Below are 26109 nucleotides of genomic sequence, written 5' to 3'. Positions count from 1 at the left end.
GGTGGATGGAATGGTGGGGGATGTCATTAGCCTTTCTAGAAGGAGAGGTGGACGGCATGGTGGGGGATGTCATTGGCCTTTGTAGATGGAGAGGTGGACGGAATGATGGGGGATGCCATTGGCCTTTCTAAAAGGAGAGGTGGACGGAATGGTGGGGGAAGCCATTGGCCTTTCTAGAAGGAAAGGTGGACGGAATGGTTAGGGATGCCTTTGGCTTTTCTAGAAGGAGAGGTGGACAGAATGGTGGGGGATGTCATTAGCCTTTCAAGAAGGAGAGGTGGACGGAAAGGTGGGGGGAGTCATTGGCCTTTCTACAAGGAGAGGTGGACGGAATGGTGGAGGGAGTCATTGGCCTTTCTAGAAGGAGAAGTGGACGGAATGGTGGGGGATGTCATTGGCCTTTTCTAGACGGAAAGGTGGACGGAATGGTGGGGGATGTCATTAGCCTTTCTAGAAGGAGAGGTGGATGGCATGGTGGGGGATGTCATTGGCCTTTCTAGAAGGAGAGGTGGACGGTATGGTGGGGGATATCATTGGCCTTTCTAGAAGGTGAGGTGGACGGAATAGTGGGGGATGTCATTAGCCTTTGTAGAAGGAGAGGTGGACGGAATGGTGGGGGATGTCATTGGCCTTTTCTAGAAGGAAAGGTGGATGGAATGGTGGGGGATGTCATTGTCTTTTCTAGAAGGAGAGATGGACGGAATGGTGGGGGATGTCATTGCCTTTTTTAGAAGGAGAGGAGGACGGAATGGTGGGGGATGTCATTGGCCTTTCTAGAAGGAGAGGTGGACGGCATGGTGGGGGATGTCATTTGCCTTTCTAGAAGGAGAGGTGGACGGCATGGTGGGGGGTGTCATTGGCCTTTGTAGAAGGAGAGGTGGACGGCATGGTGGGGGATGTCATTGGCCTTTCTAGAAGGTGAGGTGGACGGAATGGTGGGGGATGTCATTGTCTTTTCTAAAAGGAGAGATGAACGGAATGGTGGGGGATGTCATTGCCTTTTTTAGAAGGAGAGGTGGACGGAATGGTGGGGGATGTCATTGGCCTTTCTAGAAGGAGAGGTGGACGGCATGGTGGGGGATGTCATTGGCCTTTCTAGAAGGAAAGGTGAACGGAATGGTGGGGGATGTCATTGTCTTTTCTAGAAGGAGAGGTGGAGGGAATGGTGGGTGATGTCATTGCCTTTTCTAGAAGGAGAGGTGAACGGAATGGTGGGGGATGTCATTGGCCTTTCTAGAAGGAGAGGTGGACGGAATGGTGGGGGATGCCATTGGCTTTTCTAGATGGAGAGGTGGACGGAATGGTGGGGGATGTCATTAGCCTTTCTAGAAGGAGAGGTGGACGGCATGGTGGGGGATGTCATTGGCCTTTCTAGAAAGAGAGGTGGACGGCATAGTGGGGGATGTCATTGGCCTTTCTAGAAGGAGAGGTGGATGGAATGGTGGGGGATGTCATTAGCCTTTCTAGAAGGAGAGGTGGACGGAATGATGGGGGATGCCATTGGCCTTTCTAGAAGGAAAGGTGGACGGAATGGTGGGAGATGTCATTGGCCATTCTAGAAGGAGAGGTGGACGGAATGGTGGTGGATGTCATTGGCCTTTCTAGAAGGAGAGGTGGACGGAATGGTGGGGGATGTCATTGGCCTTTCTAGAAGGAGAGGTGGACGGAATGGTGGGGGATGTCATTGGCCTTTCTAGAAATAGAGGTGGACGGCATGGTGGGGGATGTCATAGGCCTTTCTAGAAGGAGAGGTGAACGGAATGGTGGAGGGAGTCATTGGCCTTTCTAGAAGGAGAGGTGGACGGAATGGTGGGGGATGCCTTTGGCCTTTCTAGAAGGAGAGGAGGACGGAATGTTGGGGGATGTCTTTGGCCTTTCTAGAAGGAGAGGTGTACGGAATGATGGGGGATGCCATTTACCTTTCTAAAAGGAGAGGTGGACAGAATGGTGGGGGAAGCCATTGGCCTTTCTAGAAGGAAAGGTGGACGGAATGATGGTGGATGTCATTGGCCTTTCTAGAAGGAGAGGTGGACGGAATGGTGGGGGATGCCATTGGCTTTTCTAGACGGAGAGGTAGACGGAATGGTGGGGGATGTCATTAGCCTTTCTAGAAGGAGAGGTGGACAGCATGGTGGGGGATGTCATTGGCTTTTCTAGAAAGAGAGGTGGACGGCATGGTGGGGGATGTCATTGGCCTTTCTAGAAGGAGAGGTGGACGGAATGGTGGAGGATGTCATTAGCCTTTCTAGAAGGGGAGGAGTACGGAATGGTGGGGGGAGTTATTGGCCTTTCTAGAAGGAGAGGTGGACGGCATGGTGGGGGATGTCATGGGCCTTTCTAGAAGGAGAGGTGGACGTAATGGTGGGGGATGTCATTAGCCTTTCTAGAAGGAGAGGTGAACGGAATGGTGGGGGGAGTCATTGGCCTTTCTAGAAGGAGAGGTGGACGGAATGGTGGGGGATGTCATTGGCCTTTCTAGAAGAAGAGGTGGACGGAATGGTGGGGGATGTCATTGGGCTTTCTAGAAGGAGAGGTGGACGGCATGGTGGGGGATGTCATTAGCCTTTCTAGAAGGAGAGGTGGACGGAATGGTGGGGGATGCCTTTGGCCTTTCTAGAAGGAGAGATGGACGGCATGATAGGGGATGTCATAGGCCTTTCTAGAAGGAGAGGTGGACGGAATGGTGGGGGATGTCATTAGCCTTTCAAGAAGGAGAGGTGGACGGAAAGGTGGGGGGAGTCATTGGCCTTTCTACAAGGAGAGGTGGACGGAATGGTGGAGGGAGTCATTGGCCTTTCTAGAAGGAGAGGTGGACGGAATGGTGGGGGATGTCATTGGCCTTTTCTAGACGGAAAGGTGGACGGAATGGTGGGGGATGTCATTAGCCTTTCTAGAAGGAGAGGTGGACGGCATGGTGGGGGATGTCATTGGCCTTTCTAGAAGGAGAGGTGGACGGTATGGTGGGGGATGTCATTGGCCTTTCTAGAAGGTGATGTGGACGGAATAGTGGGGGATGTCATTAGCCTTTGTAGAAGGAGAGGTGGACGGAATGGTGGGGGATGTCATTGGCCTTTTCTAGAAGGAAAGGTGGATGGAATGGTGGGGGATGTCATTGTCTTTTCTAGAAGGAGAGATGGATGGAATGGTCGGGGATGTCATTGCCTTTTTTAGAAGGAGAGGTGGACGGAATGGTGGGGGATGTCATTGGCCTTTCTAGAAGGAGAGGTGGACGGCATGGTGGGGGATGTCATTGGCCTTTCTAGAAGGAGAGGTGGACGGCATGGTGGGGGGTGTCATTGGCCTTTCTAGAAGGAGAGGTGGACGGCATGGTGGGGGATGTCATTGGCCTTTCTAGAAGGTGAGGTGGACGGAATAGTGGGGGATGTCATTAGCCTTTCTAGAAGGAGAGGTGGACGGAATGGTGGGGCATATCATTGGCCTTTTCTAGAAGGAAAGGTGAACGGAATGGTGGGGGATGTCATTGTCTTTTCTAGAAGGAGAGGTGGAGGGAATGGTGGGTGATGTCATTGCCTTTTCTAGAAGGAGAGGTGGACGGAATGGTGGGGGATGTCATTGGCCTTTCTAGAAGGAGAGGTGGACGGCATGGTGGGGGATGTCATTGGCCTTTCTAGAAAGAGAGGTGGACGGCATAGTGGGGGATGTCATTGGCCTTTCTAGAAGGAGAGGTGGATGGAATGGTGGGGGGTGTCATTAGCCTTTCTAGAAGGAGAGGTGGACGGAATGGTGGGGGATGTCATTGGTCTTTTCTAGAAGGAAAGGTGGACAGAATGGTGGGGTATGTCATTGGCCTTTCTACAAGGAGAGGTGGACGGAATGGTGGAGGGAGTCATTGGCCTTTCTAGAAGGAGAGGTGGACGGAATGGTGGGGGATGTCATTGGCCTTTTCTAGTCGGAAAGGTGGACGGAATGGTGGGGGATGTCATTAGCCTTTCTAGAAGGTGAGGTGGACGGCATGGTGGGGGATGTCATTGGCCTTTCTAGAAGGAGAGGTGGACGGTATGGTGGGGGATGTCATTGGCCTTTCTAGAAGGTGAGGTGGACAGAATAGTGGGGGATGTCATTAGCCTTTCTAGAAGAAGAGGTGGACGGAATGGTGGGGGATGTCATTGGTCTTTTCTAGAAGGAAAGGTGGACAGAATGGTGGGGTATGTCATTGTCTTTTCTAGAAGGAGAGGTGAACAAAATGGTGGGGGATGTCATTGGCCTTTCTAGAAGGAGAGGTGGACGGAGGGGGGAGTCATTGGCCTTTCTAAAAAGAGAGGTGGACGGAATGGTGGGGGGTGTCATTAGCCTTTCTTGAAGGAGAGGTGGACGGCATGGTGGGGGATGTCATTGGCCTTTCTAGAAGGAGAGGTGGACGGAATGGTGGGGGATGTCATTGGCCTTTCTAGAAGAAGAGGTGGACGGAATGGTGGAGGATGTCATTGGCCTTTCTAGAAGGAGAGGTGGACAGAATGGTGGGGGATGTCATTGGCCTTTCTAGAAAGAGAGGTGGACGGCATGGTGGGGGATGTCATTGGCTTTTCTAGAAGGAGAGGTGGATGGCATGTTGGGGGATGTCATTCGCCTTTCTAGATGGAGAAGTGGAAGGCATGGTGGGCGATGTCATTGTCTTTCTAGAAGGAGAGGTGGATGGAATGGTGGGGGATGTCATAGGCCTTTCTATAAGGAGAGGTGGACGGAATGATACTGAAGCCATTGGCCTTTCTAGACGGAGAGGTGGATGGAAAAGTTAGGGATGCCTTTGGCTTTTCTAGAAGGAGAGGTGGACGGAATGATGGGGGATGCCTTTGGCCTTTCTAGAAGGAGAGGTGGATGGCATGGTGGGCGATGTCATTGTCTTTCTAGAAGGAGAGGTGGATGGAATGGTGGGGGATGTCATAGGCCTTTCTATAAGGAGAGGTGGACGGAATGATACTGAAGCCATTGGCCTTTCTAGACGGAGAGGTGGATGGAATGGTGGGGGATGTCATTGGCCTTTCTAGAAGGAGAGGTGGACGGAATGGTGGGGGATGTCATTGGCCTTTCTAGAAGGAGAGGTGGATGGAATGATGGGGGATGCCTTTGGCCTTTCTAAAAGGAGAGGTGGACGGAATGATACTGAAGCCATTGGTCTTTCTAGACGGAGAGGTGGATGGAATGGTGGGGGATGTCATTAGCCTTTCTAGAGGGAGAGGTGGATGGAATGGTGGGGGATGTCATTGGCCTTTCTAGAAGGAGAGGTGGATGGAATGGTGGGGGATGCCTTTGGCCTTTCTAGAAGGAGAGGTGGACGGCATGGTGGACGATGTCATTGTCTTTCTAGAAGGAGAGGTGGATGGAATGGTGGGGGATGTCATAGGCCTTTCTAGAAGGAGAGGTGGACAGAATGATACTGAAGCCATTGGCCTTTCTAGACGGAGAGGTGGATGGAATGGTGGGGCATGTCATTGGCCTTTCTAGAAGGAGAGGTGGACGGAATGATACTGAAGCCATTGGCCTTTCTAGACGGAGAGGTGGATGGAATGGTGGGGGATGTCATTAGCCTTTCTAGAGGGAGGGGTGGATGGAATGGTGGGGGATGTCATTGGCCTTTCTAGAAGGAGAGGTGGATGGAATGGTGGGGGATGCCTTTGGCCTTTCTAGAAGGAGAGGTGGACGGCATGGTGGGCGATGTCATTGTCTTTCTAGACGGAGAGGTGGATGGAATGGTGGGGGATGTCATAGGCCTTTCTAGAAGGAGAGGTGGACGGAATGATACTGAAGCCATTGGCCTTTCTAGACGGAGAGGTGGACGGAATGGTGGGGGATGTCATTGGCCTTTCTAGAAGGAGAGGTGGATGGAATGGTGGGGGATGTCATTGGCCTTTCCAGAAGGAGAGGTGGATGGAATGGTGGGGGATGTTATTGGCCTTTCTAGACGGAGAGGTGGATGGAATGGTGGGGGATGTCATTGGCCTTTCCAGAAGGAGAGGTGGACGGAATGGTGGGGGATGTCATTGGCCTTTCTAGAAGGAGAGGTGGACGGAATGGTGGGGGATGTCATTGGCCTTTCTAGAAGGAGAGGTGGATGGAATGGTGGGGGATGTCATTGGCCTTTCTAGAAGGAGAGGTGGATGGCATGTTGAGGGATGTCATTGGCCTTTCTAGATGGAGAAGTGGAAGGCATGGTGGGCGATGTCATTGTCTTTCTAGAAGGAGAGGTGGATGGAATGGTGGGGGATGTCATAGGCCTTTCTATAAGGAGAGGTGGACGGAATGATACTGAAGCCATTGGCCTTTCTAGACGGAGAGGTGGATGGAATAGTTAGGGATGCCTTTGGTTTTTCTAGAAGGAGAGGTGGACGGAATGATGGGGGATGCCTTTGGCCTTTCTAGAAGGAGAGGTGGATGGCATGGTGGGCGATGTCATTGTCTTTCTAGAAGGAGAGGTGGATGGAATGGTGGGGGATGTCATAGGCCTTTCTATAAGGAGAGGTGGATGGAATGATACTGAAGCCATTGGCCTTTCTAGACGGAGAGGTGGATGGAATGGTGGGGGATGTCATTGGCCTTTCTAGAAGGAGAGGTGGACGGAATGGTGGGGGATGTCATTGGCCTTTCTAGAAGGAGAGGTGGATGGAATGGTGGGGGATGCCTTTGGCCTTTCTAAAAGGAGAGGTGGACGGAATGATACTGAAGCCATTGGTCTTTCTAGACGGAGAGGTGGATGGAATGGTGGGGGATGTCATTAGCCTTTCTAGAGGGAGAGGTGGATGGAATGATGGGGGATGTCATTGGCCTTTCTAGAAGGAGAGGTGGATGGAATGGTGGGGGATGCCTTTGGCCTTTCTAGAAGGAGAGGTGGACGGCATGGTGGACGATGTCATTGTCTTTCTAGAAGGAGAGGTGGATGGAATGGTGGGGGATGTCATAGGCCTTTCTAGAAGGAGAGGTGGACGGAATGATACTGAAGCCATTGGCCTTTCTAGACGGAGAGGTGGATGGAATGGTGGGGCATGTCATTGGCCTTTCTAGAAGGAGAGGTGGACGGAATGATACTGAAGCCATTGGCCTTTCTAGACGGAGAGGTGGATGGAATGGTGGGGGATGTCATTAGCCTTTCTAGAGGGAGGGGTGGATGGAATGGTGGGGGATGTCATTGGCCTTTCTAGAAGGAGAGGTGGATGGAATGGTGGGGGATGCCTTTGGCCTTTCTAGAAGGAGAGTTGGACGGCATGGTGGGCGATGTCATTGTCTTTCTAGACGGAGAGGTGGATGGAATGGTGGGAGATGTCATAGGCCTTTCTAGAAGGAGAGGTGGACGGAATGATACTGAAGCCATTGGCCTTTCTAGACGGAGAGGTGGATGGAATGGTGGGGGATGTCATTGGCCTTTCTAGAAGGAGAGGTGGATGGAATGGTGGGGGATGTCATTGGCCTTTCCAGAAGGAGAGGTGGATGGAATGGTGGGGGATGTTATTGGCCTTTCTAGACGGAGAGGTGGATGGAATGGTGGGGGATGTCATTGGCCTTTCCAGAAGGAGAGGTGGACGGAATGGTGGGGCATGTCATTGGCCTTTCTAGAAGGAGAGGTGGACGGAATGGTGGGGGATGTCATTGGCCTTTCTAGAAGGAGAGGTGGATGGAATGGTGGGGGATGTCATTGGCCTTTCTAGAAGGAGAGGTGGATGGCATGTTGGGGGATGTCATTGGCCTTTCTAGATGGAGAAGTGGAAGGCATGGTGGGCGATGTCATTGTCTTTCTAGAAGGAGAGGTGGATGGAATGGTGGGGGATGTCATAGGCCTTTCTATAAGGAGAGGTGGACGGAATGATACTGAAGCCATTGGCCTTTCTAGACGGAGAGGTGGATGGAATGGTTAGGGATGCCTTTGGCTTTTCTAGAAGGAGAGGTGGACGGAATGATGGGGGATGCCTTTGGCCTTTCTAGAAGGAGAGGTGGATGGCATGGTGGGCGATGTCATTGTCTTTCTAGAAGGAGAGGTGGATGGAATGGTGGGGGATGTCATAGGCCTTTCTATAAGGAGAGGTGGACGGAATGATACTGAAGCCATTGGCCTTTCTAGACGGAGAGGTGGATGGAATGGTGGGGGATGTCATTGGCCTTTCTAGAAGGAGAGGTGGACGGAATGGTGGGGGATGTCATTGGCCTTTCTAGAAGGAGAGGTGGATGGAATGGTAGGGGATGCCTTTGGCCTTTCTAAAAGGAGAGGTGGACGGAATGATACTGAAGCCATTGGTCTTTCTAGACGGAGAGGTGGATGGAATGGTGGGGGATGTCATTAGCCTTTCTAGAGGGAGAGGTGGATGGAATGGTGGGGGATGTCATTGGCCTTTCTAGAAGGAGAGGTGGAAGGAATGGTGGGGGATGTCATTGGCCTTTCCAGAAGGAGAGGTGGAAGGAATGGTGGGGGATGTCATTGGCCTTTCTAGAAGGAGAGGTGGACGGAATGGTGGGGGATGTCATTGGCCTTTCTAGAAGGAGAGGTGGATGGCATGGTGGGCGATGTCATTGTCTTTCTAGACGGAGAGGTGGATGGAATGGTGGGGGATGTCATAGGCCTTTCTAGAAGGAGAGGTGGACGGAATGGTGGGGGATGTTATTGGCCTTTCTAGATGGAGAGGTGGATGGAATGGTGGGGGATGTCATTGGCCTTTCTAGAAGGAGAGGTGGACGGAATGGTGGGGGATGTCATTGGCCTTTCTAGAAGGAGAGGTGGACGGAATGGTGGGGGATGTCATTGGCCTTTCTAGAAGGAGAGGTGGACGGAATGGTGGGGGATGTCATTGGCCTTTCTAGAAGGAGAGGTGGATGGAATGGTGGGGGATGTCATTGGCCTTTCTAGAAGGAGAGGTGGATGGAATGGTGGGGGATGTCATTGGCCTTTCTAGAAGGAGAGGTGGATGGAATGGTGGGGGATGTCATTGGCCTTTCTAGAAGGAGAGGTGGATGGAATGGTGGGGGATGTCATTGGCCTTTCCAGAAGGAGAGGTGGAAGGAATGGTGGGGGATGTCATTGGCCTTTCTAGAAGGAGAGGTGGACGGAATGGTGGGGGATGTCATTGGCCTTTCTAGAAGGAGAGGTGGATGGCATGGTGGGCGATGTCATTGTCTTTCTAGACGGAGAGGTGGATGGAATGGTGGGGGATGTCATAGGCCTTTCTAGAAGGAGAGGTGGACGGAATGGTGGGGGATGTTATTGGCCTTTCTAGATGGAGAGGTGGATGGAATGGTGGGGGATGTCATTGGCCTTTCTAGAAGGAGAGGTGGACGGAATGGTGGGGGATGTCATTGGCCTTTCTAGAAGGAGAGGTGGACGGAATGGTGGGGGATGTCATTGGCCTTTCTAGAAGGAGAGGTGGACGGAATGGTGGGGGATGTCATTGGCCTTTCTAGAAGGAGAGGTGGACGGAATGGTGGGGGATGTCATTGGCCTTTCTAGAAGGAGAGGTGGATGGAATGGTGGGGGATGTCATTGGCCTTTCTAGAAGGAGAGGTGGATGGAATGGTGGGGGATGTCATTGGCCTTTCCAGAAGGAGAGGTGGAAGGAATGGTGGGGGATGTCATTGGCCTTTCTAGAAGGAGAGGTGGACGGAATGGTGGGGGATGTCATTGGTCTTTCTAGAAGGAGAGGTGGATGGAATGGTGGGGGATGTCATTGGCCTTTCCAGAAGGAGAGGTGGAAGGAATGGTGGGGGATGTCATTGGCCTTTCTAGAAGGAGAGGTGGATGGAATGGTGGGGGATGTCATTGGCCTTTCCAGAAGGAGAGGTGGAAGGAATGGTGGGGGATGTCATTGGCCTTTCTAGAAGGAGAGGTGGACGGAATGGTGGGGGATGTCATTGGCCTTTCTAGAAGGAGAGGTGGATGGCATGGTGGGCGATGTCATTGTCTTTCTAGACGGAGAGGTGGATGGAATGGTGGGGGATGTCATAGGCCTTTCTAGAAGGAGAGGTGGACGGAATGGTGGGGGATGTCATTGGCCTTTCTAGAAGGAGAGGTGGATGGAATGGTGGGGGATGTCATTGGCCTTTCCAGAAGGAGAGGTGGAAGGAATGGTGGGGGATGTCATTGGCCTTTCTAGAAGGAGAGGTGGACGGAATGGTGGGGGATGTCATTGGTCTTTCTAGAAGGAGAGGTGGATGGAATGGTGGGGGATGTCATTGGCCTTTCCAGAAGGAGAGGTGGAAGGAATGGTGGGGGATGTCATTGGCCTTTCCAGAAGGAGAGGTGGACGGAATGGTGGGGGATGTCATTGGCCTTTCTAGAAGGAGAGGTGGATGGAATGGTGGGGGATGTCATTGGCCTTTCTAGAAGGAGAGGTGGATGGAATGGTGGGGGATGTCATTGGCCTTTCTAGATGGAGAAGTGGAAGGCATGGTGGGTGATAACAGGGCTGTGTGTGCTTTGTGCTGAGGACTCGGCATAGCCCCTCTGCAGAGCATAGCCATTGATTTGCCATGCATCTCCAGAGTCCGCACAGACCACGCCCACTCGGCAGTAACAACACTAATGGTGTCTGGATGAACATGTGACACGCCTTCCCCAGCCGTCACTCTCCGCAGGCTGCGGAAGGACTGGACCATCACACGGGTGATCTCCATCCACCAATAGGACGCTTGCGCTGGTGTACGCCCTCCCTCCTTATTGGTGGCGTGTCGGCCGGGGGGTGTGTGTGCGTGGAGCCGCCCCGTTCTCGTATTGCTGGGCTCGATGACAGTGGCGCAGAGCTGTTCGCAGAGCAGAGCAGAGCAGAGCAGGATGCCGGTAGACATTTCCCAGTGGTGCGGGGCTCTGGCCCTGGACGAAGTGGACGAAAAGCCGTTACACCCTCTTAGTGTGAACTACGGGTCGCTGGGCATAGAGGAGCTGGGCCAAGTGCTCACCCCCACACAGGTAGTGCTGCAGGCCTGTGAGCCGCTGCAGCGTGGACGGTCCCTGCCACTCCCACCGCTATGGCACATTCCTCCTACTATGTACAGATCTGTGTGTGTGTGCCCGCCTTCTGCTGGGCTATATACCTTCCACTATAGGGAGCCAGCCCACACACACTGTGCAATATAGTCCACATATCATCCGATCCATCGGGCTTCCAATCAGCCATAGCTTCTGATCAATTCCATCAAACAGAGTTGATTGGTAAAATGATTGATCAGCATCACTGAATTGTTTTGTTTGTGAATCCAATAGTATTGCCATCAATTGATTATGAGATTGTACAGAGAAAGCAGGAATGCCAACGATAACTTTTATCGTCTCATCCAACTGCATTTCCCTGTGTGTGGCACATCAGATGATTGGAAGCTGGCTATAGATTAGGGTTGCAACCTCATCCCTTTATACCCAACACATCTGAATTACACAGGTTCATTTAAGGGGTTGTAAACCCTTTTGTGTTTTTATTTTTTTAAGTAACAAACATATCTTACCTCCACTGTGCAGCTCGTTTTGCACAGAGTGGTCCTGATCCTGGACTTCTGGGGTCCCCTCAATGGCTCTCGTGGCTCCTCCCTGTATTAGATAACCCCCTAGGAGAAACGCTCTCCCGGGGGGTTACCTTGCGGGCGCGCTTCCGAGTCCAGCATTTGCGTCCACAGACACGGAATTCGGGACTTGGCTCCATGTTATTGGATTTGATTGACAGCAGCGGGAACCAATGGCTGTGCTGCTATCAATCTATTCAATCAAGTGCTGAGAATCCCAGGCAGAGAGGTAGAGCGTGTCTCCGAGTAAAATGGGGGGCCGGGGGGCTGGTCAGTGTCAGAAGTTTTTTTCACCTTAATGCATAGGATACGTTAAGGTGAAAAAACTAGAGGGTTTACAACCCCTTTAAACTCAGTGCCTTGTCTGCATTAAATTATCCTCAGAACCTGTGTAATTCATATGTGTTCGGGCTTAACCACTTAAGGACCGGAAGGATTTACCCCCTTCATGACCAGGCCATTTTTTGCAATGCGGCACTGCGTTGCTTTACCTGACAATTACATGGTCATGCGACGTACACCAACAAAATTGATGTCCTCTTTTTTTTTTTTTTTTTTCCCCCACAAATAGAGCTTTCTTTTTGTGGTATTTGATCATTTGTGGTTTTTTTTTTTTTTTTTTTTTTAAATTTTTTTTGTGCTATAAACCAAAAATGAGCGAAAAATTTTGAAGAAAAATGTTTTTATATTTTGCCGTAATATATATCCAGAAAACATGCAAAAAAATCACATTTCCTCAGCAATTTAGGCCGATATGTTTTCTGCTACATATTTTTGGTAAAAAAAAATCCCTATAAGCGTATATAGATTGGTTTGCGCAAAAGTTATAGCGTCTACAAACTATGGGATATTATTTTTATTTCTTTGTTTTTATTAAAAATTTTTTTTTTACTAGTAATGGCGGTGATCAGCAACTTATAGTGGGACTGCGATATTGCGGTGGATAAATCGGACACCTAACTGACGCTTTTTGGGGACCAGTAACATTGTTCCAGTGATCAGCGCTAAAAAGTATGCACTGTAATGACACTAGCAGGAAAGGGGTTAACAGCTAGGGTGATCAAAGGGTTAAATGTGTTCCTAGGGAGTTCTTTCTAACTGTGGGGGGGTGCTTTGATTGGGGGAAGTCTTAGCAGAAACACGATTTCCATCTTCCCCTCTCACAGAACGGCAAACTGCCTTATTTAGAGACCACCATTCTGCCTCTCACTGGAACGATTGTGGGATGCTGGCAAACATCAGTTCTGCCAGACTTGCTGATTGGCTTCCGCTGTGTCCAATCACAGTGGGAGGCCAGTGGCACGCGTGCATGCCCAGGGCTAGGAATCACGTACAGATACGTGATTTTGCCCAGGAGGGCCGCCCTACTGCAGTATATCTACGTGGGGCGCTCTGAAAGGTGTTAAATGGGTGAGGTGGCAACCCTACTTCAGATTGATTATTCCTATCGGGAGAGATCAATTGAAAAAAGAAATGAATCATTTATTGAATTGTGTATGGCCACTATAACAGATCACCCTTCTATATAAGATGTGTATAACAATGAGTATCCGTCCTGCCATTATTATTATTAACGAAGATGGGAAGAAAGTTCGGGACAGTCGCACTCCAAAAGAATTTTTGCCTTTTATTGAAATCCGGGTCACAAAATACAAGCCATAGCAAAGCGATACAAAAGAGCTGACGCGTTTCACACTACAAAAGTGCTTACTCATGAGCTATGAGTAGCTTTTGGAGTGCAGCTGTCCAGACCTTTCTTCCTATTTTCGTTGCTATATGCATTGCCAGCACCTGGGGCTCTTGAAAACTGGAGAAGTTTTTGTTTCGGCCGAACTACCTGAAGCGGTGGGATCCCTTTCTCTACCTATTATTAATAATAATAATATTATTATTATTATTTATTATTCAGGATTTATATAGTGCAAACAGTTTACGCAGTGCTTTACAATATAAAAAGGAGACAGTACAGTTAAAATAAAATGTAAGTGGGCCCTGCCCATAAGAGCTTGCAATCTTATAGAGTGGGGAATCTTATGTTAGCCCCCCCCCCACCCCTCTTTTGGCTGGTGACCTTATATTTTATATAGTTGGCATTAACTTGAATGACCCACCATTGTTTTGTATTGGTCTGGGACCCCCAGACAGCGGAGTCCCAACTGCGCCCATGTGGTATAGGGGCTTGATGTCACTCATATTACATCACAGAGAATGCATAAGGACCATTGAAAGCAACCGATCAGGATAGAAGTCCAAGTTCACAATTAGAAAGCAGCCTGTACTGTTAATGGGGGTTTCAGACGCATTGCACAGGTGTTCAAACAACATCCCCTCCCCCCCACCTTTTTTTTTATATGGTAATAAAATTCGAAATGATCATCAACTTGCTGAACCCCCAATGTCAATGAGATTTAAAATGCATTTCTAGTGGAGTGTAAAAAAAAAAAAAAAGTCTGAATACAGGTGAGATAGTCAGTGAAGTAGGAAGATCACATTATTTTGGGCTATACTGTTGGGATTTCCCTCCCTTACATCCTGTCCTGGAGACACAACAGAAAGTGAGGAGGAATCCCCTATTAGTCGTCGGCAAAATAGGTATCCCCATCAAAAGAATTGTGGATGCCCTATTACTTTGTCTTAGTGACAGTTGCCACCATGATAAATAGAGCGGATTCGTTTCCCCAGTGGGGACATTGGCATAAATTTTACTCCTCCCACGCTCTATCCAGAACTAGGACAAAAAAGGTTTGGCCTGAGATTTTCTTTAAGAAGATTAAGCAGCTATCTTTAGAAGAGGTCCAGGGTCTTTGGCATGACAACAGATTGAAACTATGGCTGGTAATCGCAGTGAACCCCATGCTATTCTTCAGCATTGTGTGTGATTTATTTGTTGATTGATTTGTGGTGTTCCATGTCTATTCTGATAATTTGACTTCTAATGGAGTAGTCTAGCTTGGGTCCACCAAGTAAATATATATGAGGATTCTTTGGTTTCATTTGAAGGAAGGAAATGGGGTCTACATGGTTCCTGGTGGAAGAGAGTTAAGGAGATGGAATCTGTGCGGGGTCTACATGGTTCCTTGCAAAGGAGAGGAGATGGATCCTGTAGCACGGGGGGTCAGCAATCCATCGATTGTGGGCAGGTGACGGGAAGATCATGTCTTTTGGTTCCTGAGCCTGGAGAGGAGGGGCGGCAGGGCCAGCACATAGTGGAACAGATGGTTTTATTTTTCCTTTCTGTAGCACCTGAATGCCGGCTTCTCCTTCACACTGGCATTCAGTTGCTTCAGGGAGGAAAATGCAGCCATCAGTTTCACTGAAGGCGCCCCTCCTCTCAAGGGTAAATGTGTGATTTACTGACCCCCTTCCTTTTGTGAATGAGCAGAGTCAGTGATCAGTACTGACTACTCACTGTGTCCATAACTGAAGCAGAGTAAACCGTGTTTACTTTGCTTCAGTTTGTGAATGAACAGGAAGCCGCTCAGCACAGAGCACTTCCCTTTCATTCACTATCCAGTGCAGCTGAAGCTGCAGTGAAAGGGACTGGGGAATTTCTGTCCTCAGTCCTTTCTCTGTCTCAAAAGTGAATCATCAGAGGTTTGTTTAGACCAGGGGTGTCCAAAGTTTTTTTTTTTTTTAAAGAGGGCCAGATTTGATGAAGTGAACATGCGTGAGGGCCGACCATTTTGCCTGACATTCTTTGAACCATTAAAATTCGGTCTAAGTGTATTCTTTCGAGCACTAATGCACTGCCCAACAAGAATTCTCTTGCCTTTGTTGCGCTCGTTCTCGACACAAAGAATGCTCTGCTCTTTAGGGGTACCGTTAATTCTTAATGGTACCCCACACATTGGAAAATGTGGGGGTGCTTTTGGTGCAGTTTAAAAAGGTCAGGGACTTTTTTCCCTGCATTTTTGTGGGTAGGGAAGCCCATTGAAATGAATGGGTTGCCCTACACGCAGCACACAGCCACACAGATGTGAACCAAGGGCTTGTTCACATGTCAGGTTGGAGGGGCAGTAAAATCACATGGCTAAGCTTTTTTTACCACCCCAACTTCTCCCCCTTTAGCTGCAGAGGGAGCAGCTGGGGATGTACACATGCTGTGGCTGCAGCTGGAGGTATACCCAGGCTGAATGGGCTGCACTGCAACTGCACTGCAACTACCCCGCAACTGTGTGCATTGCATGGTTGCAGTATAGTGATGCTGAATTTATGGGCTTAAAACAGGTGGTGAGGAGACAACATAATGCCTCTTTACTGCCTGTCAAATGCCTCAGAAAAGCGATCTGTGCATGGATTGCTTTTCAGAGGAGCAACAGTCCTGGCTGCTATCACAAACAAGCCCTACAAAAGCTGTTCTGATGGTACAGGAATGGGGAGGGGGGGGGGGGGTCTGGATTAAAAGTAACATACACACATACATACAGACACATGCATACACATATATACACACACACATACAGACACATGCATATGCATACATACAGACATGTGCACACACATACAGACACATGCATACACACACGCACATGCACAGACACATGAATAAAGCCCTTTTAAAACTAATCTAGCTTCTAGCACAGTACTGTACCTTTCCAGCTTCCTCATTCAGCCGGGTACTGCACTGTAGGGGGAAGCAGAGAGCACGGCACACTCCCCTGCACTTTTCTTTCACTTTTGAGGCTGACGGAGCTTCTCACAGTGCAGATGTACAGTTCAGCAGAGGATCGGGCTCATCTGACAGCCCTGATCCCGCGGCACACTGGTCGAGAAAGTCTGGTTTAGATAACCAGGCGGGCCGGACTTTGGACATGCCTGGTTTAGACCCTTGATATTTCACCAAAGCCCCCCCCCCCCCAGAGGCTCATTAAAAAACAAAACTGTTCACACACTATCTACTACCCCACTGACACTGTCCACTGTTAAGGTAGGCTAAGTTTATATTTCTACAGTGACATTTGTTTTTATTATATTTTTTCTAAGTTTTCCTTACTCTTTAGTTAGGTCTTGCTAGTTAATTTCTTCTTTTTTTTTTTTTAAAAAGGAAGCCAAACCCTGGTGAGCTTTGATCTCATGTTGTTCAGGTAGATCTCCATGCCTCAAAGGTTGCCTACATCTGCAGTAGCATATCCAAATAGTTCCTTGTGAAAGAGAGGTAAGGAAGGAGATACAATCTGTCAAGGTCTATGTGGTTCCTTGTGAAAAAGGAGGAGATTGAGCCTGTAGCAGGGTCTACGTAGTTCCTTGTGAAGGAGAAGTAAGGATAGAGATGGAACTATGTAGAATAGGGCCAAAACAACCAATCGATTTATGAAAATAGTTGTCAACTATTTTCATATCGATTAATTGGCCAACCGATTAGTTGGCCTGCATACAGAATGCATTTTTTGTTTACATATCAGGAAATACAGTGCAGCACACATACAGCTCAGTACACTGTCCATACATGTCAGTAAGAACTTGAGAATGTGTGAGGAGCAATGCCTCATGGTACAGGTAGTGAGTGGTTCTAAAGGCAGAAGATTTTTTTTTACCTTGGTATAGGGGCTGTCTATACTATACATTGCAGCTTGCTATCGGGGCACTCTAAAGGCAGAAGTGTCAGTGGGGGAGCCCAGAAAAGGAGAATCAGGGCAGCTTTTTTTTTTTTTTTACCCCATGATGACATGTGATACAAAACCATGCTGCTGCTACTAAATGTCTTAGGCCTGGTTCACATGTATGTATTTTTTGGTGCTTTTTGCGGAAACACACTACAGTTCATTTAACATGGTTTCCTATGCTTTTTTCAGCCGCTGTGTATTTGGAAAGGGTCCAGGACTTTATTCAACGCAAAACAGTGCTTCAATGGGCAAGCTGCAGAAAAGCATGTCGTTTTTGCAGCAATTTGCGTTATTTTTCAATCTGCCCAACAACAAATTGGCCAAAAAAAAAGCATAAGGAATGCAAATTGCAGCATAGACAGGGATCCAGAGAAAGGGATCAAAAGCAAACTGCATAGGTGTGAACCAAGCCTTATGCTGGCCACACGTATCGATTTTCGTACGAGAATATTCATACGAAAAATCTTTGTACATTGGCTGAATGAAAGAATGTCATTTGAAAATTTCACTTGCTTTTAACATTCAGTTTTAAATTGAATGTAATTTCTGAGCAGAAACCATATACTGTCTGAAAATTCCTTTGACCAAGAAGTTTTCTCTTCTGCTCCTTCGAATTTTCCCATCACTGTGGTTGAAAACTAATGTTGATTTGACCCCACTAATTATTAGAAAATTGAATTTTTATTTTTTTTTTAAGAAATTGTTTTTGTATGGCCCGCATAAAATTACAGTTCTGTCTGAAAATCGCCAAAACTGTCATTCTCAGTGGAATAGAGATTTTGCTCCCTAGCCATATAGTTGGTTATTTATATTTACCACTGCATATAGATCTCAACCACTTGCCGCCTGTACATTTACGTCGGCATAATGTACCTTCCTTTAAATTTGCCGCCGTGCCATTGCGTGCCAGCGGCACGCACGCCCACCGCGAGCTCCGTGAGTAGGATCATCGGTCCCGCGAACTCTATGTCCTATGTCTCTATGTACGGGGAGATGCTGATGTAAACAAGCATCTCCCCATTCTGCCTAGTGACACTGTCACTGATCACAGCTCCCTGTGATCGGGAGCAGTAATCAGTGATGTGTCACTTGTAGCCACGCCCCCTAACAGTTAGAATCACTCCCTAGGACACACTTAACCCCTTCCTAGCCAGCTAGTGGTTAACTTCTTCACTGCCAGTGTCATTATTACAGTAATCAGTGCAATTTTATAGCACTGATCGCTGTAAAAATGACAATGGTCCGAAAAATGTGTCAAAATTGTCCGATGTGTCCGCAATAATGTCGCAGTCACGATAAAAATTGTAGATCGCCGCCATTACTAGTAAAAAATAAAAATGCCATAAAACTATCCCCTATTTTGTAGCTATAACTTTTGCGCAAACCAATCAATAAATGCTTATTGCGATTTTTTTTTTTTTTTTTTTTTTTCTTTTTCCCAAAAAATATGTAGAATACGTATCGGCCTAAACTGAGGAAAAATAATGTGGTGTGTTTAATTTTTTGGGGGATATGTATTATAGCAAAAAGTGAAAAATAATGCTTTTTTTTTTTTTTCAAAATTGTCGCTCTCTTTTTGTTTATAGCGCAAAAAATATAAGAACCGCAGAGGTGATCAAATACCATCAAAAGAAAGTTGTCAGAGCGACGCAGTGCCGAATCGCAAAAAGTGCTCTGGTCTTTGGCGAGCCAAATGGTCCAGGGCTGAAGTGGTGAAAGGATCAATTGCCTTTTTTTTTTTTTTCTCTTTAACTTTACATATTAACTAAATTATACACCACACTTTTTTAAGGTTATTTGATTAATCGAAAAACAATTGGCCAACTAATCGATTATGAAAATAATTGTTAGTTGCAGCCCTAATGTAGACCCTTCTTCAGGATCCATCTCCTTCCGTGCTTCATTTTCACAAGGAACTATGCAGATTCTGCTACAGATTGTCTGTTAGTAAAAGAGGGGTAAGGAAGGAGGTGTATCTTGTAGCAGGGTCTACGTGGTTCCGTGTGAAAAAGAGGTAAAGAAGATGTAATGTGTAGCCAAGGTCTTTGGGGTTCCTTGTGAAAGCAAGGTAGGAAAGGGGTTGGAATCTGTAGCAGGGTCTACATGGTTCCTCATGAAAGAGATGTAAAGAAGATGAAAATTCTAGTAAGGTAGACGTGCTTTTCATAGAATTCTTTGTTTTCACAATGTAGGTTCAGAACCGCCCTACAAGCATTTCATGGGAAGGCATGGACAGTAACAAACTGTACACTCTTGCGATGACAGACCCTGATGCACCCAGCAGGAAAAATCCAAAATTCAGGTTAGAATATTATTATGCAAGTAAAAGCACTTGTTCTATAAAGGCACCAAACACTCTGATACTCTATCCATAATAATGAATTATAACTAGATGTTTTAAAGTGTGTTGTGTTTTTTTTTGTTTTTTTTTGTTTTAGGGAATGGCACCACTTTCTTGTTGTAAACATGAAAGGGAATGACATCAGCAGTGGTTGTGTCCTGTCTGATTATGTTGGCTCAGGTCCACCAAAAGGAAGTGGTGAGTGACATTCATGGAAAAAAATGGTGTGAGATGGCATTGATGTTAAACAACCTGGATGTTTACGCAAGCTTACAGCGAAAATACACAGGTTTAAAGTGGTACTAAAGTCTGTGTTTTTGTCTTAAAGTGATATTAAACCAAAAATATATTCAATTGCAGTTTTTTTCTGTGGCTTTATTACCTCTGTTTTCACCTGGTGACCTGGCCAGTAACACACCTCTTGTATTAGGGAGACAAAACTCTGGATGAATGAGCACAGCAGCATTATCAGTCGGGAGTGGATTAATGTTAGCATATTTAAAGCAGAACTAAACCCTCCTGTACTTTTTCAGCCAAGAAAGCAACCATCGTATTTTGTGTTTGATAGCAACTGCAATGGTGTTGCACATGTGATCAGTTATGACAACAGCCAGAAGGTTTGATTGAGAGCACAAGCAGATGTGACAGAAATCCCAACATGCCAGGATTGTAACTGTTCTTTAAACCATTAAATTGATGGGTTTCGTTCTGCTTTAGATGGTAACTGTTTTGGGAAACAAATTGATGGATTTAGTTCCTTTTTTAAATACACTAAACAAATTGAAGCCAAACTCCAGCTCACACTTTATAATCAGTTACAGCAAAATGTTATTTTCTTTTTGGGATAAAGGTTTTGCATAAATAAAAGCTGAACATTTTAATTGCCCGTGCCAGTGTAATTTATTTCATCCATGTAAGACATTCTGCTGGAGAGCTTGGGCTTTTGAAAAACAGACTTGCTGGTTGGAAAATACAGAAAACCTAAAAAGAAAATGCAACCATCACATCTAAGAACTGGTAAACTGCAATATAATACATGACTCTGCATTAAAGTAAAAAGTGCCCCACTACTGTTCTACCCTCCCTCTGTCCCTAAGCATTTAACTGGCTCAGTCAACCCTCCAGTGCTGTCTATTGCCTATTGCTAGCGTAAAAACCTGAAAATTATCTTTGTACTAGTTCCCCTTCTCTGTGTAAGCTAGTTGTATGGATCTACTAATATAGTGCAAATGTTGCGCTCTGCCAACAACCTACAATCCCTAAATCCCAACTGATATAACCATAAAATGTGCTCCCGTATTAATGTGCAAAAATGAAAAACTCATCTTTCTCTAGTCATCTTCCAGGACGGCACACCTGAGAGAGATGACTGGTCCACCTGACCGGAAACGCAATCAACACATGAGGTAAAAGGCACCTCCCTTCCCCCTGCACCTCAGTTCTTGATTGTGTTTCCGGCAGCCAAGCATTTGTTATTTTTGTCAGACCTGAAGTCGGTAGCGGATGGTCCCGGTCCCCCCCCGGGAGCTGGACGCCAAAGCCAAGGTAGGTTGTGGGTCCAGCCAGGGCTCAGTCCCTTCTCTAGGGGCCCCAACAGCCGGGTGGCACTCCCCGGCAAGGAGCCTCCTGGGCACAGAGGGGTATCCCGAAGCTCTTGTGGCCACATACCTCCTCCCTTGCCTTCCACCCAGACCAGGTGCATAGGGGCTGAAGGAGCTGGAGGGTCAGCTGGAGTCCAGACCATTGGAGGGGCGGAGGGCGTCTGTTTCCTGCAATTGCGGCTCCATAGGGAATGCTGGTAACACTCCTGGGATAGGAGTGAGCGTTCTGACTGAGTGGAGCAAGATGGTGCCGCTTCATTTTCCGGTCTACGCCAAAATGGCAGATCCTAGGACACTAGAGGCCAAAACGCTCCCAATGGGACTCCAGAAAAATGGCGCCGATCGGCGGCGTCCTGGCCATAAGAATCGGGTGGAGCCAGGCGGAGGTCCCACAGGCCACTCTTACCTTCTGGATACTCGCAGTAGGGCTCCTTGGAACGGAACCAGCGGGGACCAGGAATGGAAAGAGAGGAGGACACAGCGGTGCCTACAACCCAGGAGGAGGCAACGGGTGGTAAGTCCTCTTCTGTCTGGCAGGTGGTGGGTTAAGAGGGGTCTTACCCACACCCCTTTGGAGGGAGGGGGGGGCCGGCAGGAGAAATAGTACAGACTGTTAAAGTATGGGTTCTGTCTTTTTTCTTTTTTTTTTTTTTTTTTTTTCTTTTGTCTCCTTGGAACCCAGTGGATCTGCTCAAGGGGCCCACAAGGCTAAGGGCAAACACCCTACCCCCCCCCCCCAGAACAAAAGGTGTGGGTATTGCAATGAAAAACTCCCATAAGATCATGTAAAACCTTTTTTGTTACAGATGCATACATAAATTGTCGGGAAAAGAAACCTCTCAGGTTATGAGGGACTTCCTTACAGTACAGTCAGAGATGCTTTCTACGCTACAATCTCTGAAGACTGTTATAGCATCTAAAGAAGGAAACTAGCCCTAATGGCAGAGAGACTCTGTCCTCTAGGGAAGGTACTTCCTCTCAAGAGGGTACATTCAGAGGAGGGGGAAAACTCTGAGAGCCAGGATAGTGATAGTCCTAGACGTAATGGACACCTTTTTCCCGTGGAGGACATGGGGCAATTACTCAGGGCAATCTATGCCTCTGAGGACAGCCCGGGATAAGATGTACAGGGGGTTGGGTAAACCTCAGTAGAAGGTATTCCCAGTTCATCAAACTCTTAAAGCGGTAATTTTGAGTGAGTGGAAGGACCCGGAGAGAGAAAGGTCCTTAAGCTCAAAACTTGGAAAAGGAGGTTTCCCTTTGGGGAGGAAGAAGAGAAGTTCTTCAAGATCCCCAAATTAGATGCAGCCCCGTCACAGGTCTCTAAGAAATCTGATTTGTCTTTTGAGGACTCGGGTAACATTAAAGACCAAATGGACTGAAACGCTGCTGCGAAGAGCGTGGGATGCCAATGCGGCAGCCATGGCTCCTGCCTTGGCGTCAGCCTGCGTAGCAATGAATGTGGATGCTTGGCTGGGCAGGCTCTCCAGCCATGTTGCTAGAGGGAATAAATCCAAAGAAGTCAGACTCTCTGGAGATAATAAGCAAGGCTGTGGCATACTTAGCAGATGTGGCAGTGGAAACTGTCAGGACCACGGCTAAATCAGCAGCCCTCCTTAACTCCGCAAGGAGGGCCGTGTGGGTTAAATCGTGGGAAGGGGACCATATGTCCAGGTCACGACTCTGTGGGTTGCTCTTTGAGGGTTCCCTGCTTTTTGGACCTCTATGGGCAGTCTCTAGAACAAGTGAGAGTAGACGTAGACAGTGATCCTCACCTTGGGCTGGATAGTGAACCGGGAGAAATCATCTCTCGTACTATCCCAAATAAAAACCTTCCAAGGATACTTGGTGGATGCAGGGGCTCAGAAACTTTTCTCCCAGAGGAAAAAAGTTTAAAAGTGGTAAAGGCAGTCTCCTCTCTAATGGAACCCAGGGACTGCTCTCGCAGACAGGTTATGAGGGTCCTATGCCTGATCTGTATTCCAGAGGTTCCCTGGGCTCAGCTTCATTCCAGGGAGTTGCAGTTTTTCCTACTATCCTCCTGGGACAAAAAAGAGGGGGTCACTGGACGGAAAGGTTTCCATTCCAGCAAGGGTAAGAGCCTCCTTAAATTGGTGGCTGGGTCGGGATAGGCTCACGCTGGGTCGTCCCTGGGCCCAGTGGAACCCTATAAGGATTACCACCGATGCAAGCGCTTGGGTTGGGGCACTCACTTGGGGGTCCTCCAAGCACAGGGATCCTGGACCCTGTTGTTCCTAGTTCCCCTACGCAGTTGTGGCAGTTTCCTCTGCCAGAAAATATTCTGTCCCGAGAATCAATCTTCCACTCTGCTTTACCATCGCTGGCTTGACAACCTGGCTCTGGGAAGCCAGGTTCTGAGAGTCAGGGGGTTGTAATTTTCTGTAATTCTGGCCATATTTAGGGCACGAAAATCAGCCTCTTGGTAGATGTACAGTCATGCATGGAAGGCCTACGTATCTTGGTGCATGGCTGAGGGCTTGCATCTACATACCTTTTTTGTGTTTCGGATCTTGACCTTTCTCTAGTGGGGCACTGATCAGAAGTTTGTCTCGAGTATGATTAAGGGCCAGATTTCTGTCCTTGCAATTTTCCTTTTAACATCATCTGACCATGCAGTCTTTGATTCTTATATTTTTATTTAAGGAACCTGAACCTCCGTTTTGTCAGCTCTTCGGAAGCCTCCCTTTGAGAATATTAGGGATCTTTCCTTGATCACTTTCACCCAGGAGATTGCCTCCTTAGTTGCTTTCACTTTCGCATGCCACATGTCAGAGCTGGCGGCCTTGTCCTGTAAGTCCCCCTATTTGGTTTTATATAGGGATAAGGTGGCTCCTCCACATCTCTCTTGCCGTGGTGTTTGATTTTTCACCTGAATGAGGACATTATCCTGCCTTTTTCCTGTGCCCGTGGAGGTTGTTCTGCATTCCCTGGATGTGGTTTGCATGGTTCCGAAAGGATGCTGTGCAGACAGATTTTCATGAAGTCAGCTCCTCTTCTTGTGGCTGCAGATGGCCCACATCGACTTCCTCTGCTGCTTATGAGTTCTTTTGCCCCTCTCTGGTGGGGGGGGGGGGGGGGAATCTCGAGTGCTGGTGCATGTTCTTTCTCTGGTTACCTACCTCTCATTGAGGCACTTCATTGATGGATCTAGCACCCACCCACCCCTCTGATATGTTTTTTGTACTGCTTTGTGGCAAATAAATGAGGGGGTTGACTACCAGTTAGAACTGCCCATAGGCGGTGTTTGTGTGTTTGTTTTTTTTTTTTTTTTCTTGTTTTTTGTTTTCTTTGCCTAGTGTCTAACTCCTGAAGGTGACACTATAACCCTGCAGTTTAGAATTGGGAAGAGCTGTGTCCATCAATGAACTCCGAAAAAGGCATTTTATGGTAACAAAAATCCTGTTTTTCTAGTAGATTGAGGAAGGGTGGAACCTCTGCCAGGATTGTTTGCTATCTGTGTGCCTATAAAGAAGACTTCTTTTGACTTCCTGCTCTGATGATGGGTGTCAGAAGTGGGGGAACATTTTTCTCAATAGGGATAAAGCCAACATTTTTAAATCCTGATGGGCCTTTCTCATACAAAACTGAATGAAAGAAAGTTGACTTGAAATATATGAATACAAGTGCCTCTGCTCCAATGCTGCATTAGGAAATAAATGTAGAAGTTTGGGAAAGTAGAAGATTGTTTGTTTGTACTCCATACTGTGATTTCTTGCTGTGAACATATTAGTTGCACAGAGGAATAAGATTCATATCAAACCTAATTTGATACATTTTAGGAAACGTATCCAGCTTTTTATATAGATTTATATATTTGCACATCTTTGCGATTTATTTATTTATTTATTTATTTTTTGTAGGTCTCCATCGTTATGTCTGGCTGGTGTATGAGCAGAAGGAGCCACAGAAATGTGATGAGCGAATTCTGACTAACCGCTGTGGTGAACACAGAGGATGCTTTAAATTGTCTACTTTCCGCAAGAAGTATGGTCTGGGAGCCCCTGTTGCTGGCAATTGCTACCAGGCTGAGTGGGATGATTATGTCCCCAAGCTGTATGAGCAGCTTAGCTCCTAAAACAAAACAATCTACCAGATTTTTCCTGTTTTGCACTTAATTGTTCAAACCACATGTTTCAAATGTTTAAGCCAATCATTTCACACATCCTTATCAGGGTTTCCGGTGTTGAAGGTAACATTTTTTGCAAATGTGGGCCCATTTTGGGGTCCATTCATACTTTAGGCGTTCTATTGTGGTGCATTATGGCATGCATTCATGTGTGTTGCATTGAATGAGCTGCTTTAGTTTTAAATAGGATGCCAACACACCACACGGATTGGAAAAAAAATATATACATGACCCTTTTCACATTGGGCCCTACTGTATAAAGCGTTGGGGGTACCATTCACATGGAATGGGGCCACAATGCAACGCACATAGCAGGTGGATTGCCACAATTTGTGGTAATGCACATACGTGAATGAGTTCTCAAAGTGTTCAGCGGCGTGAAAATGTAGAATCTCCGAACACTTAGAGCAAAACCACAGTTTTCAGTGTTGAAGGTACCATAGTAGCTGTCAGTCTCCAATCTAGGAATATACTTTGTTAGTAAAACCAAGTAGGAATTCCAGAATGAAGAGACACGTAGAAGCAAATGCATTTTAGTTGTACTTATATTATTTTGCATGACCTTAAAGTAAAACTTCATATCGAGAGGCTTTGTGTCGTCTTTATTCATATATTAATATATGCAGCAATGTGAAAATTATTTTATGGAAAGAACTTGTTGCAGCTAGAACTTGCCTATGTGTTTGACTTTACAATAATTCAGTGCATCTAAAATGGTTGGAGTTACAAAAAAATACAATGTAGTAGTAAGATCTTTTGCATTAAAGTGATATCTTTAACAAAAAAACTTAGGCCCCATGCACACGAGACGCCGGTGCAAACTCTACTGAAAGCATGTTTTTAAAAGCTGAAACTGGCGTTTAGAAACGCCCGTTTTGCCACGCTTGCATGCCGCGTTTTACCGCGTTTGCGTCTAGAAGCATTTAGTTA

The 26109-nt window shown here is 47.3% G+C and overlaps 1 protein-coding gene across 1 annotated transcript; it reads left to right on the top strand.

The window, feature by feature from the left end:
- Positions 1-10657: 10657 nt before the first annotated feature.
- On the top strand, positions 10658-25766 carry LOC141139462 (phosphatidylethanolamine-binding protein 1-like). Its single transcript, XM_073625601.1, has 4 exons — positions 10658-10900; positions 19283-19392; positions 19529-19629; positions 24914-25766. The coding sequence occupies exons 1-4, from the start codon at positions 10718-10720 to the stop codon at positions 25126-25128; spliced, it is 609 nt and encodes a 202-aa protein (XP_073481702.1). The 5' UTR covers positions 10658-10717; the 3' UTR covers positions 25129-25766.
- Positions 25767-26109: the final 343 nt, after the last annotated feature.

The sequence above is a fragment of the Aquarana catesbeiana genome, linkage group LG01 (assembly GCF_042186555.1).
Source record: "Aquarana catesbeiana isolate 2022-GZ linkage group LG01, ASM4218655v1, whole genome shotgun sequence".
NCBI lineage: Eukaryota > Metazoa > Chordata > Amphibia > Anura > Ranidae > Aquarana > Aquarana catesbeiana.
The sequence above is the reverse complement of the archived record's forward strand: the minus strand, read 5'-3'. Positions and strand labels throughout refer to the sequence as shown.

Excerpts from the sequence above, each read along its gene's own strand:
- LOC141139462 (XM_073625601.1), top strand. The coding sequence starts at position 10,718 with ATGACAGTGGCGCAGAGCTGTTCGCAGAGCAGAGCAGAGCAGAGCAGG. Across the intron at positions 10,901-19,282 it reads AAGTGCTCACCCCCACACAG|GTTCAGAACCGCCCTACAAG; the intron begins GTAGTGCTGCAG and ends TTCACAATGTAG. Across the intron at positions 19,630-24,913 it reads AGGTCCACCAAAAGGAAGTG|GTCTCCATCGTTATGTCTGG; the intron begins GTGAGTGACATT and ends TATTTTTTGTAG.